Source organism: Pungitius pungitius, chromosome 21, assembly GCF_949316345.1.
Source record: "Pungitius pungitius chromosome 21, fPunPun2.1, whole genome shotgun sequence".
NCBI lineage: Eukaryota > Metazoa > Chordata > Actinopteri > Perciformes > Gasterosteidae > Pungitius > Pungitius pungitius.
In genome coordinates, this window is record NC_084920.1 from 8,915,194 (window position 1) to 8,931,497 (window position 16,304).

At 46.6% G+C, this 16,304-nt stretch overlaps 1 protein-coding gene across 4 annotated transcripts in view; it reads right to left on the reverse strand.

Annotated features, from left to right (window-relative positions):
- rbfox3a (RNA binding fox-1 homolog 3a) overlaps positions 1-16,304 on the reverse strand; it is a 141,388-nt gene that overhangs the window by 61,775 nt on the left and 63,309 nt on the right. For all 4 annotated transcript variants that reach the window (XR_005119864.2, XR_005119862.2, XM_037463950.2 and 1 more), the window contains exon 2: positions 9,047-9,295. Coding sequence is in view for 2 of the 4 variants with exons in the window: in XM_037463950.2 (XP_037319847.1) it covers positions 9,047-9,295 (249 nt within the window). In the remaining 2 variants the exon portion in view is untranslated. The remainder of the gene's footprint in view (positions 1-9,046; positions 9,296-16,304) is intronic.

Below are 16,304 nucleotides of genomic sequence, written 5' to 3' on the forward strand. Positions count from 1 at the left end.
TGAATCTTGGCCCCACCTGTCAGCAAGACAATAGAGATGCAGCAAGTTGATGCACTTCATTTGGAATCATCATCTGGATACATGTGTGTATGTGCTGTTTTCCTTCCGGTGGGTCATTGGGAAAACACAACATCTCTCTCTGTTTTACACATTTGACGTTTATCTAAAACAATTCAACGATTTTGTTACAATCTCTTGACTGAAGCATGTTATGGAAGACATAACTGATACAAACTGTGCTTGAGTCTTATTTGCAGTGAGGAAAGAAAAGGAGAAGAGAGAGAAGAGTGATTGTACATAATGGATTGGAACAACCCATGGATAAAGGGATGAAGAAAGAAGGAATGAAAAAGAGATAAAGTTTAAACGATGATTTCAGCTAAACATGCCAGATCAATGAGACAGAAGTGCTGAAGGTAGCAGCAGAGACAGACCCGAGAGAGGAGAGGAAGAGAGCAGAGACAACGGTAAGGGAGAGGGTTCAGATTTGCATGCAGGTTAAGTGCTGATTGAAGAGGGAACAGGCAAGTGAGGATAATGGTTTTTACACACGCAAACACACAAAGCTGAATTGACAAAGAGCTCTCTCCTGAATGGGATGCAGTAATAAAATGCCTGTGTGTGAGAAAGAGAGACTCACAGAGAGTGGCATTAGACACTGGGACCCTGGACCCATGAAGCACACTCAGCTCAACACGCACAAACACACATTCATGGATGTGGGGTTGGATTTTGCCGATCAATTGGATTGTGTGCACACAAGTTTAATCATCCCATCAAATCGCCTGCACCACCATCCCTACACTTCAACATCCCCTCAACCTCTGTGCCAAAAAACACACTATTTTCGATTGTACTTTGAGATCAATCTGCTGGTCCATTAAGCTGGTCACGGGGGTCAGTTGGATGCTTAGGAACCAGGGTTCCTTTCCTTGTTCTAAAAACCAGTCCTCTCTACTACAGGACAGGGAGGTCTATAAGTGGAGCCTCATGTTTCATCCCAAACAGAATAAAGGCCAACATTTTCACTCTGAACTCATACATCCAGGCCCTTGGTTTTGAGAGATTGCTGTGGTGGCGGGCGTGGATTTGGCTCGGCTGCAGGGGGGAAGAGAGGGGGAGTGGTTCCGGTAACGGGGCCAGGTGGAGGCAATGAGCCTCAGCTGGGGGAAATAATTATTAATTGTGTCCCCATATAAGACCCAGGAAGGCGGCGAGCGAGGTAGACGAGCGAGCGGGACGCCTCACGAGTGGAGCACGAGCACCCTGAAAATAATAAAATATATTGAACCCGTACTTTCCGCTGCCTTCTTCCGGAGCCCCTTACACCCAGACGTTACAGTGGCGCCCAACTCGGCGGGGGACGAATGATGGCAGACGACGAGCGCCAGCAAGAAATACCGGCCCAGCCAATCATGGCGACCAGGCGACCAGGCGGGGGCGAATCGGCAGTTCCTGGGAGCACTCCAGGCCCAGGCGCTGGAGCAACTGGCGGCCAGGCACCCAGCACCCAGGCCCGACGCTCCACCGCATGACGGCGGAGGACGATGTCCAGGCGTTCCTGGAGGCCTTCGAGGCGATGGCGGAAGCATGCGGCTGGGCGGCGGAGGAATGGCCGATCAGGCTTCTACCTTTCTTGACAGGAGAGGCGCAGACAGCGGCCATGGGGCTGCCACCAGCGGCGGAGGTTCCGTTTGAACGAGTCTGCATGGACCTCATCGGGCCATTCCACCGGAGCGCACGCGGATATCGCTTTGTGTTAGTCCTCATTGATTACGCTACACGATAAACCCGGAGGCAGTGCCATTGCGCAATATCTCTGCAAAGAGTGTTCAGGTCATCTCCCGGGTCGGAATCCCGAAAGAGATTCTGACGGACCAGGGCACCTCGTTCATGTCACGCACACCGAGAGAACTTTCCAGATTACTGGGCAATTGGACTGGTGTGTACCACCCGCAGACAGACGGGCTGGTAGAACGTATGAATAAGACACTCAAGTCCACGATCTGTAAATTTATTAGCGAACATGAACGTAATTTAGACAAATGGCTTGATCCTCTGTTGTTTGCAGTCCGGGAGGTCCCCCAGGCCTCCACGGGATTTTCTCCATTTGAACTTTTGTTTGGCAGAACACCGAGGGGGGTGCTGGACCTTATTAAGGAAAACTGGGAGGAAGGTCCGAGCCCCGGCAAGAATGAGATCCAGTACGTCCTGGACCTGAGAGCAAAACTCCACACACTGGGTAGGCTGTCACGTGAGAATTTGCTCCGGGCCCAGGAATGGAAACAACGGCTGTACGACAGAGGAGCCAGGCTGCAACAATTCACACCGGGAGAAAAGGTACTTGTATTACTTCCTTCTTCCAACTCTAAACTCCTGGCTAAGTGGCACGGGCCCTTCGAGGTCACATGGCAGGTGGGGGATGTCGACTATGAGGTGGTGCGGTCTGACAGGGGCTTTGATACACAAATATACCATCTGAACCTCCTAAAAGCCTGGAGGCAGGTGGAGTCAGTTTCTCTGGTTTCCTTAGTATCAGAAAGAGAGGACCTGGGGCTGGAGGTGCCAAAAGTGGTCAATCCCACCCCGCTCCTGTGTGAGGGCCGTCTCTCCGAGGGCGAGAGGACAGACATTGCCCAGTTGCAGAAGAGGTTGGCTGATGTGTTCTCCCCCCTGCCAGGCCGGACCAACCTGATAGTTCACCACATCGAGACTCCTGCGGGGGTGACTGTAAGGTCATGACCCTACAGGATGCCCGAACACAAAAGAAAAGTGGTTCGGAAGGAATTGGCGGCTATGTTGGAGAGAGTCCAACAGCGCCTGGTGTAGCCCCATCGTTCCGGTGGCTAAGAAGGATGGGGCTGTACGGTTCTGTGTGGACTATCGCAGGGTGAACGACGTGTCACGATTTGATGCCTACCCAATGCCCCGGGTCGACAAACTCCTGGACCGGCTGGGCACTGCACATTTTTTTATGACCCTGGATTTAACTAAGGGCTACTGGCAGATTCCTCTGTCGTCAGAGTCCAAAGAGAAAACTTGTTTCTCCACTCCGTATGGTTTGTAATTTACCACGCTTCCCTTTGGCTTGTTCGGTGCCCCGGCCACGTTCCAGTGGCCTGGCCATCCGGTGGGCGGTGGGCTCCCTGCTACTACCTCCTGGGACGCTCATTCACCCTCTGTTCGGACCACGCCCCGCTCCAATGGCTCCACCGCATGAAGGATACCAATGCCCGGATCACTCGGTGGTATCTGGCTCTACAGCCTTTTAACTTCAAGGTGGTCTATAGGCCGGGGGCGCAGATGGTCGTGGCAGACTTCCTCTCCCGCCCTCTCGAGGGAGGAGGGGGGGAGTAGGATAGGCCGGACGGCTGCCCGGCCTAAGTCGGGCAGTGGGAGTATGTGGTGGCGGCCGTGGTTTCGTCTCGACTGCAGGGGCGAAGAGGGGGAGTGGTTCCGGGAACGGGGCCAGGTGGAGGCAATGAGCCTCAGCTGGGGGAAATAATTATTAATTGTGTCCCCATGCAAGACCCAGGGAGGCGGCGAGCGAGTTGGACGAGCGAGCGGGACGCCTCGAGTGGAGCACGAGCACCCTGAAAATAATAAAATATATTGAACCCTTACTTTCCGCTGCCTTCTTCCGGAGCCCCTTACACCCACACATTACAGTTGCTTATCTGTTTTTATTTGGTCGTGCAGTGAATGGCTGGTCCTTTGAAGAGCGGTGAAGGACTGGGAAGGCATTTTTCTTCAATGCAACCTAGTAACAAGTGTTATGATTTTATTTTGAGTTTGATGGCCACCAGTTTAAAATAGGACATTAAGTTCAAAATTCTTTAATAACTCTTTGGGAGCCTGTATCCAAACTGTGTAAGTATATATTCCTTAATTAGATTATGCTGTTTGAGTGACGTGGGAGCAGCAACAGTTAGCATGACATATGCCTGATCATTTAAAACTCCATACGGAAAACAAGCATTGAAGAAGTGGTTTGCTGTTTGATGAACTGAACTGACAAAGCATGAATTCTGACATTCTACGAATCAGCATCAGGATTTAGTCATTTCAGCATCTTTTAGATCCATTTATTAGAATTTAATTACAGCACAATCGGTTTATTTTGTCATCTTACCACTGTAGTGAACTAGCTTTATTTAGCCGACGTCTGACTTAATACATACAGTGAAAAGTGCTGTGTGAATTTTCAATGGAAGATATTTTGGAACCAGAAACAAAGGCATGATTTTTTTAACTTATCTGGGAATTCTGCAACAGGTAAAGCAGCTAAGCGGTTAAATCAGCATGGTTTTAGAAAGTGGAGAAATCATGATTGCATACAAGATGCTCTGAACGATCACCATTGAGGTAAGGCCCCCCCGTTCTCTCCCTCAAGAAATACATTGGGGGGAGAGCCCTTTGATTTGGTGTGAACACAGCGTTAATCTCCCTTTCAGCCTGAGTGTTAGCACAGGAAGATGGCTGTAGTCTTTCATGAAGCTTAAGGCTGGAACATGCTTCTGCGTTTGCGTCTTGTCTCGACACACACATGCTTTTCAATGCATTTTTTCCGCAACCTAACAGGATGTAGTTAGAGGACCAATCACAGCCTTGTGACACAAAATGGGTCGACGTACGCAAGCACGAAAGAGGGGGTGAAAAGGCACGCAAGGGGCTGTTGCGTGTCCTTGCGTTTCTCTGAAAACGCAGAAGCATTAAGTAGGCTTTAGGATGGTATGGAATGAAATTCTAAGGCAGTAAGCCTTCTACTGCCACATTCAAAGAACTCAAATCCCTCTCCGCACTTCTTTATTCCTTTATGGTCGCCATGCCTCCACCACCTTGTGTGAGCAGCCAGGCAGGAAGGAGAAGTAATTACACAAACATTATCATACACAGGCAGCCTGAGCTTCCTCCACTGTCACCACGGAGACAGTGCTGAGCTGTATAGTCTGTTTGTGTGTGTCTGTGTGTGAGGGGGAAGCTGTACAGCACTATCTACCCAACCGCGCCTCCAACGTGGCAGCCACTGAGTGCCACACAAGCAGCCCAAAATGCCCCAAACTCCTACACCTGATTACGCACCCACTTAGATATCCCAAGTGTGTCGTGAACATGTGTGCATATGGCATATGGTGTGTGTGTGTGTGTTTCTTGCTTAGCTCAGCAATGCCCCTTTTCCCGAGCCTATAATTGAAGCTATCAGATGGGATTGCTGCCAGACGGGTAGATTACACACGGTTAGGCTGCTATAGAGCCCTCTCTCTCCAGGGATTAGACCAAGACACACACACACAGCACACACAGAAACAGAAAGGAAACAAGAAAGTAAACTTGACTTCATTTTTAACCCCTGTCTCTGCCAGGAGGTGGTCTCTGGCATCCAGTATGTGAACGACACCACATGGGACAGCAGTGAAGATTACTAGATCAGTGAAACAGCAAGGACCAAAAGAGTATCTGAAGTACATATCTGTGAATACCAGGTGACCATCTTTCCCAGCAGATGCTGGGAAAAGGTCAAAGGTCAACAACATTGAGTCAGTTAACAGCTGGAAAAGATGAGGGAGCACTAACATTTCTGGCACGGTACAGGGGTATCCAAATAAATCCACTGAGGGAGGCCAAGAGATGCACACTCGCTAGTTTCAGGGCATGGATAACATTGTGATGCATAGGCATCAATATTTGTACCTCTTTGTACCTCTTTTCGCAATATGATATTTCCACAGCTGCAACTGGTAAATACAGATCCCGCAATACTACAATGGAGGTTATTACAGTAAATGAAGTAAGTGCCTTTTGTATTTTTCTGTATCCAGACTGTAACAGCCCATGACAAACTCTCCACAGTGACTGTAAAACCCTCCCAGTAATGCTGACTGTACCCTGGATACTCCCCCTGTCACGGTTCACGAATCCACTGCCCTCCCCTTGTCTTGTGTGTCATGTGTGGGTGTGTGAAGTGGGCGGAGTCAGCAATCCCGCGTAATCAGCAGGACAGCTGATCACACTAGAGACAAGTGCTTGTCTCTGGTTGGTGTGGACATCCTTATGGTACGTTCACACCGAATGCGTCGCCTGCGTTTTGCGCGATAGGATTACATTCCAAGTCTATGCACGCAATGCCGCTGGGGGGGACGTGAATCTGCGATTGAAAGTCGCCCAAACGCAGCAAATGCAAAAGTTGAAATATGCCATCTTTCATCTTCGTGACGCTGCGGTGTGATAGCCTATCAGCGCAGAAATGTTCCCAATCATCACTGCAGACACCGGTATCCCGAGCTGTATGATACATCCTGGGATAACTACACTGTAACAAATTACCGTAAAATTACGAGGAATTCTCAACAGTGGCAAACTGTTTTTCGGCAATACAGTTGAATACTGTAAAATATCGCAAAGGTTGACGTCTGGGAAGAAAATATTTTTTATAGCATGCTACTGTTTCAAGTTATATACGGTATACTACTTTATTTATTCCATTTTTGATTGACTAACTCCGCCCACTACTCACATCATATAATCACATTGCATCAAGTGTCTACTTCTTATTTAGCACTTTCAATGTAAAGACTTTATCTTATTCTTACATTGCACCAATTCACCAAGTCGAATTCCTCTATATATAACATTAAAATGACTTCTGATTCTGATCTGATCAAGACAGTGTAAGAAATCTGTAGACATCATCGATCCGTGATCATATTCAGGGTGGAAAAGTTTGACGCTTTTCCTGACTCTGAACAAAGCAAAGTGGATCAAGCCGGATAGCAGTCGACTCCGGCAGGCAGACTCGGTTTCGGCCGCGCGCATTATTATTACTATTATTCTCACAAACCGACTGATATCTGATCAACTTGAAAGTTGGCACACAGGTCCTCTTCGACATGCTCTACAAAAAAGTCATTCATGGTATGCAAATGCGCATAACTATATTTTCCGCCATTTTGAATTTTGTGAAAAACACATTTTTGGCAATTTCTCCTAAACGCTGAGTTTGAGTTTGTCACGAAACCTTCGGGGGATCATTATTGGTTCAATGTGCCCTTGATATATCAGAATGGTGCTGATAACTCATTGTTTTGGGCTAAATGTTTAAACACTGAAGCCCAGAACACACCCTAATTTTTTCTCATTTTTGAAGAATAGAGGGCGCTGTAATTAATGGTTGAAAATCTGCTTTTATGGTCATGGTCATCACCAAGTCACACAATGCTGATGTGTACTCTCTGCCTGAAGTGGAATGGACATGAAAGTATTGATTGTTTCCTTTTTGAATCTAATCTGAAAATGACAAATTGTAGTCTGATGATTGAGATATTGAAGGAAATTGGCTCATGTATGGTATTCCTGGCAATGCTCCACACGGTTAACGACCACTGACTTGTGAACGTTTCGTCCGACCACTGCAGGGTTCCTCGACCGCATTTCTAACCATCTGGCCAAAGCCCCAACGTGCAAGGAGTAGCGAGGACCCGTTCAATCTTAATTTTAATTTTGTGTTGAATTTGCGTTGTATTCATTTTTGCAGACAACGTGACTTGTTAACCGGGCGTGTCCAGCTAACTTAAGCTAACGTAACTCTCTGGAGTGACAACTTTAATATCTGAACCGCGTTACGAGCGAGTTATTTCTTTTTCATTGACACCTGATGTTATCAGCAATTGAATCAACAGCAAAGTTAAGTTATCCAACGTGAGCTTGGTTGTATTCATTTAACGTTAGCTAACATTGATGCTACATTAGCTTCGGCTACAGCATTTGCTAATGTTATATTCATTTAATTTGGTTAATTCAATTGTCCCACGTAAGATATTATCCTTTATTCATGTTGTGAAATCTAAGTAGGCTTATGTGAAAGTGCTGGACTCTGTTGCAGTCTGAATCAAACTGACCAAAGACGACTTTCACCCCGAGCAATAATGTCTAATGAGACAAAGAGACTGTTGAAACTAAAAGAAGATAAAGAGGACTTTTACACCAAAGTCATAGAGATGTTTGTCCAGAAGGAGAGGCGAATGGACTTAACGTAATTTACAAGTTAAGGTAAGAGCATGCGTACACTGCTGTACACGACAAAAATTATGACCAGCGCCATTTTTAATAATATTAAAAAATATATAAAATAAGAAACAAGCAATAATGTACGAGAGGCTGTACTTTATCAATAGAACTGTTTGAGTGTACTTTTATAATACCGTTGTCATTATAAGTAAATAGCTGCCTTTCAGCACAACACAAGTTATAGACACCAAACGTTGTGTATCGCATTTCAGCAGCCTACAGAAAATCCCTGTACTAAAAAACATTGGGACCTTCACATTTGTTAGCCAAGCACCAGAATTTGTTTGATGATTGGCAAGGAGATTGACATTAATTTGTCCGTCTCATTTATTCACATCGCTCATGACGTTCACCTGAATTGTCCTCTTTGGCTAAAAGGTGCACTAAATCGGTTGTGAAAGCTCACATTTTAGGGCACCTTTTTAGGAGATCGCCACCGAGATAAAAACTGAAATGACAACCAACGGTCCCCCAAAATCTAACCGTTATTTTGATCACCCCACTGATATGTACCGCTCAGGTCAATGTAAACAGGTAACATTACATTATAGTCATCTTAGTGGGTTTTAGCTGCATTGCTTGGAAGCCTCTTTAGAAAACCTCTAACTGTCTAGTCTCGTGCAATTTTTTTCTTGTTCTGCCTCCCCTCCTTCCGTCCAGCTGTACTGTCCCCAGCATGCTGTCATGTTGCTTCCCAGGTGGGAACAGTGGAGCAGCGAGCAGAAGCTCTGCTCCTAATCAGACACGGAGATGCTGTTTGCCAGAGCTTCACCTTCTACAGCTGAAAGGTGGTGGGTAAGTTTGAGCTGAAGGGCCTTCTGGTAGATCTGTTTATGGGGCGAATCTGACCGGGCGGCGGCTATGATCATCAAAAATCACTTGATCAACGTGTTCTAAAAGGATTTAGAGGGAAAGGGGCTATGTCTTTCCTTATGATTGGTAAAGATCATAAAGATGATATGGGTAAGAAGGGTAGACCCACCGTTACTGTGTTGGCTGTGTTGGCGGGGGCGTGGCTGTCGTTGCCTGGCTGATCGCTCTGTGTGTGTGTTGCTGTGTACAGCGCCAGGGCGTGCTCGGCCACCGTGCTCGGCCCTGTATAGTCTGCTGGCGGGTGAGCGTGGGGCGTGGCATACTCTGCTGGAATGCCATTCTGTGGTGGAGGGGGGTACTGGGCCGGTGGGAAGGGTTGGGCCATGGCTTCAGGAGGAGCTGGGGCCTCTTGGTTGCCCTGCATGGAGAGATAGAAGAAAAACAGCAAACCCACCGGTTAATAAGGTGTCATATGGTTTATTTATTTGTTTGAGTTGTGGTGCATCTTGTCCAAAGTATCTACCCTGTAAACATTTTATGTTGACTGACCGTTGCAGAATGTGTACTTCTAATTAGTGATTGATAGGGACAGTGGGCAAACGAAATTTAACCATGATGAGACCAAAAGGTGAAATAAAAATGTTTTGTTAAACCTTATTATACATTTAAATCAACTTCCTTAGCAGTAGAGGGTTCAGTTTGTTGTATACGACTTGGCCAATAAATAATTTCGACAGTTTTTTGTGACTTTTTAACTCTGATCATTCTGTTTTTAATGATGATGGAACCAAAGGATTAGGTTGATACCAGCAAAAAAAGACAATGATTTAATCTTGAATTAAGATTTCACGAGAAAACAATAGGCGTGGAGAGAAATTTAAAAAACAAAGTAGAATGGTAATGGAATGCAGCATTCTAGTCTTCTGGCACTCAAAGAACTGCACACTAGATGTCATCATTCAACCATTTGCACACAGTCATACGAGTTGCCACCTTTTTATCAGGAGGTATTCTAGATGTTCATTCATACATATATAGCAGTTTTTGGGGGCAGGTTGGGGTTCCTTAATGGACACACCAACATGAGAACTGATGGTACCGGGGCATTAACTGCAGATCTACAGCCACGGCCTAATGAAAAAAGAGGAAAACATGGCGTCACTGTACTCATCTGATAGTCAGAGATATGTTGTCAACGTTTAGTAGCGGTCCTCAACCTTTTTTGTCACAATCACAAGCAAGAAAATCCACTCACCCCACGTCAGGGGTGCCGAGTCAATCTCGAAGGCAATACCGGTCAATTAAAAGAAATGATGTCACACATGCGCAGTCTACAACGGGAGATGACCAAAACTAATGCTAATGTTAACTAGCAATCCTTGCTTACTAACGGACGCATTTCATTTCATTCCAAAGCAACCTAGGCTCACTCCAGTAAGGTAATGATTAAGAATGTGAGGGATGCTTGTGACGGTTCCCTCCTTGTGACAGATGAGAGGCACGTTGTTTTCCTCATATCGACCCGTTTTGCACCAACGACAGCGCTGTTGTTCCGTTTGGTTACCGCTACTACTTACCGGCCAGGCCCATGGTTTGCACAACATTGCCAACACAACAATGCCAAATCTTTTTTCTGGGACTAAGAAGAAAATAATGAAGTCGCCATATTGATTGCTTGAGATGTATCAGTTTGGTCACATGTATGGTGCTCACTTTACTCACAGTTCGCCTGTTGTAACTTATCTCAGCTGCAGAGGGGAGAGTGGGGGAGTGGTGCAGGGAATGGTGCCAGTAAGTAGTTAATGAGCACAGCTCATCACAATCCAGACTGATTGTCTCCCCTTGATAAGCGGTGAGCAGGCCTGAGAGAAGGACTCGACCAGACGCTCAGGGGCATGACCGGAGCGAGGTGGAGGTGATCTGGAGCGTTGACAAACCTGTGCTCACAAAAGAAATTGAATAACTCGCTAAGCAGAAGTACCGTGTGTCTGTGGCTCTGTCCAAGAACCCGCGGGGTAACTCTATCCCGGCTACAAACATAATTTACCTGGTGATGCAATGCTGGCGAAGGAGTGTCATTGTTGATATTGATTTTTTTTATTAAGTTGCCAGTAATCTGTGTTATTCCATGGTTATTTAGTTTCCAAAATATAAAATTCTTCATTGTGTAAAATTTGGAAAATAGCATTTGAACTGAAGTCTTTTCTGAGATGAGATCAGTGTGGTGACCATTGATGTGGTCAAGTTAGTCCCGTCTGTTGTGTATTTTGGGCATACTGTTTCCGTAATAATGAAGCACCGGGTTATTCTGGGTAATATATTCGGGCGGGAACTCTCTCGTTCTTGCTACCCCTGTGACATAACGTGATGTCTGAATAAACCCTTAATGCAACGTCGTTGTCTGTGCTTATGTGGGTCAGACAAGCACCCGTCATAGAGTAAGGACATAACAAAACTGGCGACGAGGACGTCTGAACCAGCGCGTGTTGTCCGCGCCGTGGAGGTGAGGTTTCCTGTTCTCCGTGGATACCTCGCATGACTGCGACTTCAGCGAGCGAGGTGCGCGCTGGACAAGTCGGCTGGAGGGGAGGACGGACAATCGGTGACGTCGTGAGTAACGGAAAAGCAGCACTTATAGCAAGGAGCTTAAAATGGCTGCAATTATTGGCTCAATCGGCACCTTTGATGAGAGCATCGAGCAATGGAGCTCATATACGGAGCGTTTTGACTACTTTGCCGTGGCAAATAGAATAACCGATGAGAAACGGGTGCCCACTTTTTTGAGTGTGATGGGACCAAAAACGTTTAACCTGCTATGAGATTTACTACAACCAGTAAAGCCAGGCAGTAAAACATACGTGGAAATAGTGGACATACTGGCAAAGCACCTGTCACCCAAGCCCCTGGTAATTGCAGAAAGATTTCGATTTCACAAACGTGGCCAGGAAGAGGGTGAGTCTGTCACTATGTTTATAGGAGCCCTACGCAAGTTAGCTGAACACTGTGAGTTCGGAGAAGTGTTAAATGACATACTAAGGGACAGGCTGGTATGTGGACTGAGAAATGAAGCAGCACAGAAGAGATTGCTCACAGAAAGGACATTGACGCTAGAAAAAGCCATAGATGTTAGTTTGTCAATGGAAATGGCATCGAAGGAAGCCCAACAACTAAATGCTACAGGAAGAGTACACCAACTCGTCAATGATAAAACACACGTGCAAGGGCCATGTTTTCGCTGTAGTAAATCTGGACACCTTTCAGCTACATGCTGGGCTAGAGAGTTGGACTGTCATAAATGTGGTAAAAAAGGCCACGTAGAACGTGCATGCAGAAGTAATCCGAGCACTGGCAAAGGCTCAAAAATAGAAAACAAAAGAGAAAATGTCAAATATAAACAGAAAAGACACGTGCGCACAGTCCAACACAAAAATGAGAGTAGTGATTCCTCTGCAGAAGAAGTAAACACTGTACGGATAATGAGTATGGAGGTGAGCTCAGATGGCTACTAACCGGGCCACAGTTGGAAGGGCACTCGGTAAAAATGCAGATAGACACAGGTTCTAAAGCATCATTAATGTCGCACAAACTCTACAAGAAATACATGAGGCACCTTCCACTGAGGCCATCAGACACTGTGTTTAAAGCATATACCGGACACCGGGTGCACATGGAAGGGATGACAGAAGTGACGGTCATCTACAATGGACAAACAAAAAAGCTTCCAGTCTATGTGACCAAGGGGAATCATCCTGCTATAATGGGACGCGCATGGCTACGTGAAATTCGTCTTGACTGGCAGGTGGTAAGGAAGCTGTCACACAGTCTCACTCCCTTACAGGAGATACTGGAAAAAAATGCAGAGGTTTTCCGTGAAGAATTAGGCAGCATGAAGGATATAACTGTGAATTTACATGTCAAAGCTGACTCCAAGCCTGTGTTCATGAAAGCTAGACCAGTGCCATATGCAATCCGAACCAAGGTGGAAGCAGACCTGGATGCCCTGGTCAAGAATGGCGTTTTGGAGCCTGTGACGATCAGTGAATGGGCCACGCCCATCGTTCCAGTACCAAAAAAAGACGGGGGAATTCGGACTTGTGGAGACTTTAAGGTAACGCTTAATCCTGTGTTATTAGCAGAGCAATATCCCCTTCCCCTAATTGATGACTTGTTTTCTGGGCTGAGTGGGGGTAAAAAATTCAGCAAGATAGATCTCAATCAGGCTTACCTACAAATGCATGTGGATGAACAGTCACATGAAATGTTGACCATCAATACACACATGGGACTTTTTAGATACTGCAGACTGCCTTTTGGCATCACCTCAGCCCCGGCACTTTTTCAGCGAGCGATGGATCAGATCCTCAGCGGATTGCCAGGGGTACAGTGCTACCTCGACGATATCTTGTGCATCGGAACTAACGATGACGAACATCTGCGCAATTTGGATGCTACCCTCCAAAGACTGAGGGACTACGGCTTGAGAGTCCGTAAGGAGAAATGTGACTTCTTCCGACCATCAGTGGAATATCTGGGGCATGTAATTAGTGCAGATGGGCTACACACGGCACCATCGAAAGTAGCAGCAATCGTGGACGCACCTCCGCCCCGAAACGTCAGCCAGCTGCGATCCTTCTTAGGACTGTTGAACTACTACGGGCGCTTCATTCCCAATTTATCTTCGCTGCTACAACCGCTGCACGAACTGCTGCGCCAAGAGATCAATTGGAAGTGGACGGCTGGCTGTCAGGAGGCTTTTGAAAAAGCTAAAAAGGTGCTGACGTCGTCTGAGGTCCTGACTCATTTTAACCCATCACTTCAGCTACAGCTCGCCTGTGATGCCTCCCCATACGGAGTAGGGGCTGTTCTTTCCCATATCTTACCAAGTGGTGAGGAAAAGCCAATTGCTTTTGCATCAAGAACATTAAACAAGGCAGAGTCTAACTATGCTCAGCTAGAACGGGAGGCACTGAGCATTGTGTTTGGAGTACGGAAGTTTCATCAGTACTTGTATGGGAGACGGTTTACACTCCTAACTGACCACAGACCCCTCACAACCGTCCTCGGTCCACACACAGGTATACCATCGCTCGCCGCTTCCCGACTGCAACGGTGGGCTTTGTTATTGTCAGCCCATACATATGACATCAAATATCGGAAGGCAGACTCCCACTGCAATGCGGATGGGTTATCTAGGCTGCCGCTACCTGTCACAAAGCCGGAGTCTAACACAGTGGACATATTCTACTTCAGGGAGGTAGAAAAAGCACCTGTTTCAGCTATACAGGTTAAGAAGGAGACACGAAATGACCCAGTGTTGTCTGCTATGCTGGACATCATTGTCAGGGGCCGACCTGCTGGTGATGATGCAAACTTGAAACCCTTCCTCGGAAGGAGGTTGGAGCTATCGGTCCAGTCTGGGTGTTTGATGTGGGGGAGAAGGGTCGTCATTCCCTTGTCACTTCGCACAAAAGTGCTGCAGCAGCTACATTCGGGACACAGCGGAATAGTACGCATGAAGGAAATAGCAAGAAGCTACTTTTGGTGGCCCAAGATGGATAACCAAATTGAGGAGCTTGCCAAAAGCTGTTCATCATGCCAAATAGTCAGGAACAACCCTCCACCCGCACCTCTTCACCCCTGGGAGTTTCCACAAGGACCATGGCAGCGTGTGCATATTGATTTTGCGGGACCATTTGAGGACAGAATGTTTCTTATTGCTGTTGATGCACACAGCAAATGGCCGGAGGTGGCTATCATGAGATCAACCACGGCAGGGAAGACTATTGAGAAGTTGGGGGAAATGTTTAGTCGGTTTGGATCACCTGCACAGCTCGTCTCTGACAATGGACCCCAATTTATCTCCCAAGAAATGGCCGGGTTTCTACAAGCTAATGGAGTTCAACACATTAAGTCAGCTCCTTACCACCCTGCAACAAATGGTCTCGCTGAGCGGGTGTCCAAACCATGAAACATGCTTTGAAATCATCACAGGGACAAGGAACACTACATCAGAGGCTGCACATCTTCCTGCTGACCTACCGCAACAGTGCACGACCTTTGACCTCTTAAAACCCTCATCAGTGAAGGACGTTGTCCAAAGTCAACAAGAGAAACAGGTTGGGTACAGGGAACAGAAGGGCAAAGGAAGAGTTTTCACTGCCGGAGAACCTGTGCTGGTAAGAAACTACCGTGGCGAACCTAAATGGATCCCCGCCACTGTTATTGCACAAACTGGTCCGGTGTCCTACACGGTCCAGACAGCTGATGGTGTTTGGCAAAGACATGTTGATCAAGTCCTGCAGACTCCGTCAGTGCCGGCGATGCCACCACGGGGGAATTTTCTTGAGGTTCCTGTCACTACACCGGTTTATCTACCCTCACAAATGCAGGACCCAACTGTTCCAGTGGAGGATGTGACTGTAGCAGACGCGGAGAGACCGCCGCTTACAATAGCACCTGCATCAAGTTCACCTTTGGAAGACCATGAGAGTAATGTGTCTTCGGAGAGGAGATACCCTACCAGAAAGCGGCGGCCTCCTGTCCGCCTGGATGTATAGAGATTTAGTTAGTGACTGACCCAAGTTACGGGTATAGAATAATTCCCATGGGCACAGTCAGGGGACTGAGGTAGTCCACCCTCACCCCTAGGTAGCTATGTAGAGAATGCTGACCTGTGTTGTATTTTTATGTTATTTCAAAACTGTTTAATGTTTGATCTGTTAGACTTCTGCAATATTATATAGTGGATGGTTATTTCACAAAAGTATGTTCTTTGTAAGAGGGGAGGAGATGTTGTGTATTTTGGGCATACTCTGTTTCCGTAATAATGAAGCACCGGGTTATTCTGGGTAATATATTCGGGCGGGAACTCTGACATAACGTGATGTCTGAATAAACCCTTAATGCAACGTCGTTGTCTGTGCTTATGTGGTTTAGACAAGCACCCGTCATAGAGTAAGGAGATAACACCGTCACACTCCGACAACAATGAATTGTGTGTGCATTCGCACCTGCGTTAACCCTTCTTCTTCTAAAAATAAAGTGGAAGGAACAGGCTCACCTTTTCTTCACTGACAACATCTCTGCAGGGTTCTGAGAGAGGGCTCCCTCTCCTTTCCTCCGCTGCCTCCTTCTACTTCTTTCATTCTGTCCTCTTTCTCGTCTGATGTCTGCTGTGCACATCAATATTAATGGCCCCCTTAACCAGCAAGTTTCTACCATGTTTACAGAGTCTGGCCAAAAAAACAGTTTGAGCGAAAATACTTTTGCCTGCCTGACAATGTGTATGTCCTCTTATGCGCTGGACTAAAGAGAACCAGAACCGTTGATGTTGAAGGGTCTTAGGTGGACGCTGTGTGCTTTCAACTATATCCATTTGTTTCATGTACATATGAGGTTGTAAGGCAGCATTATCCTTTTGTTAGTGA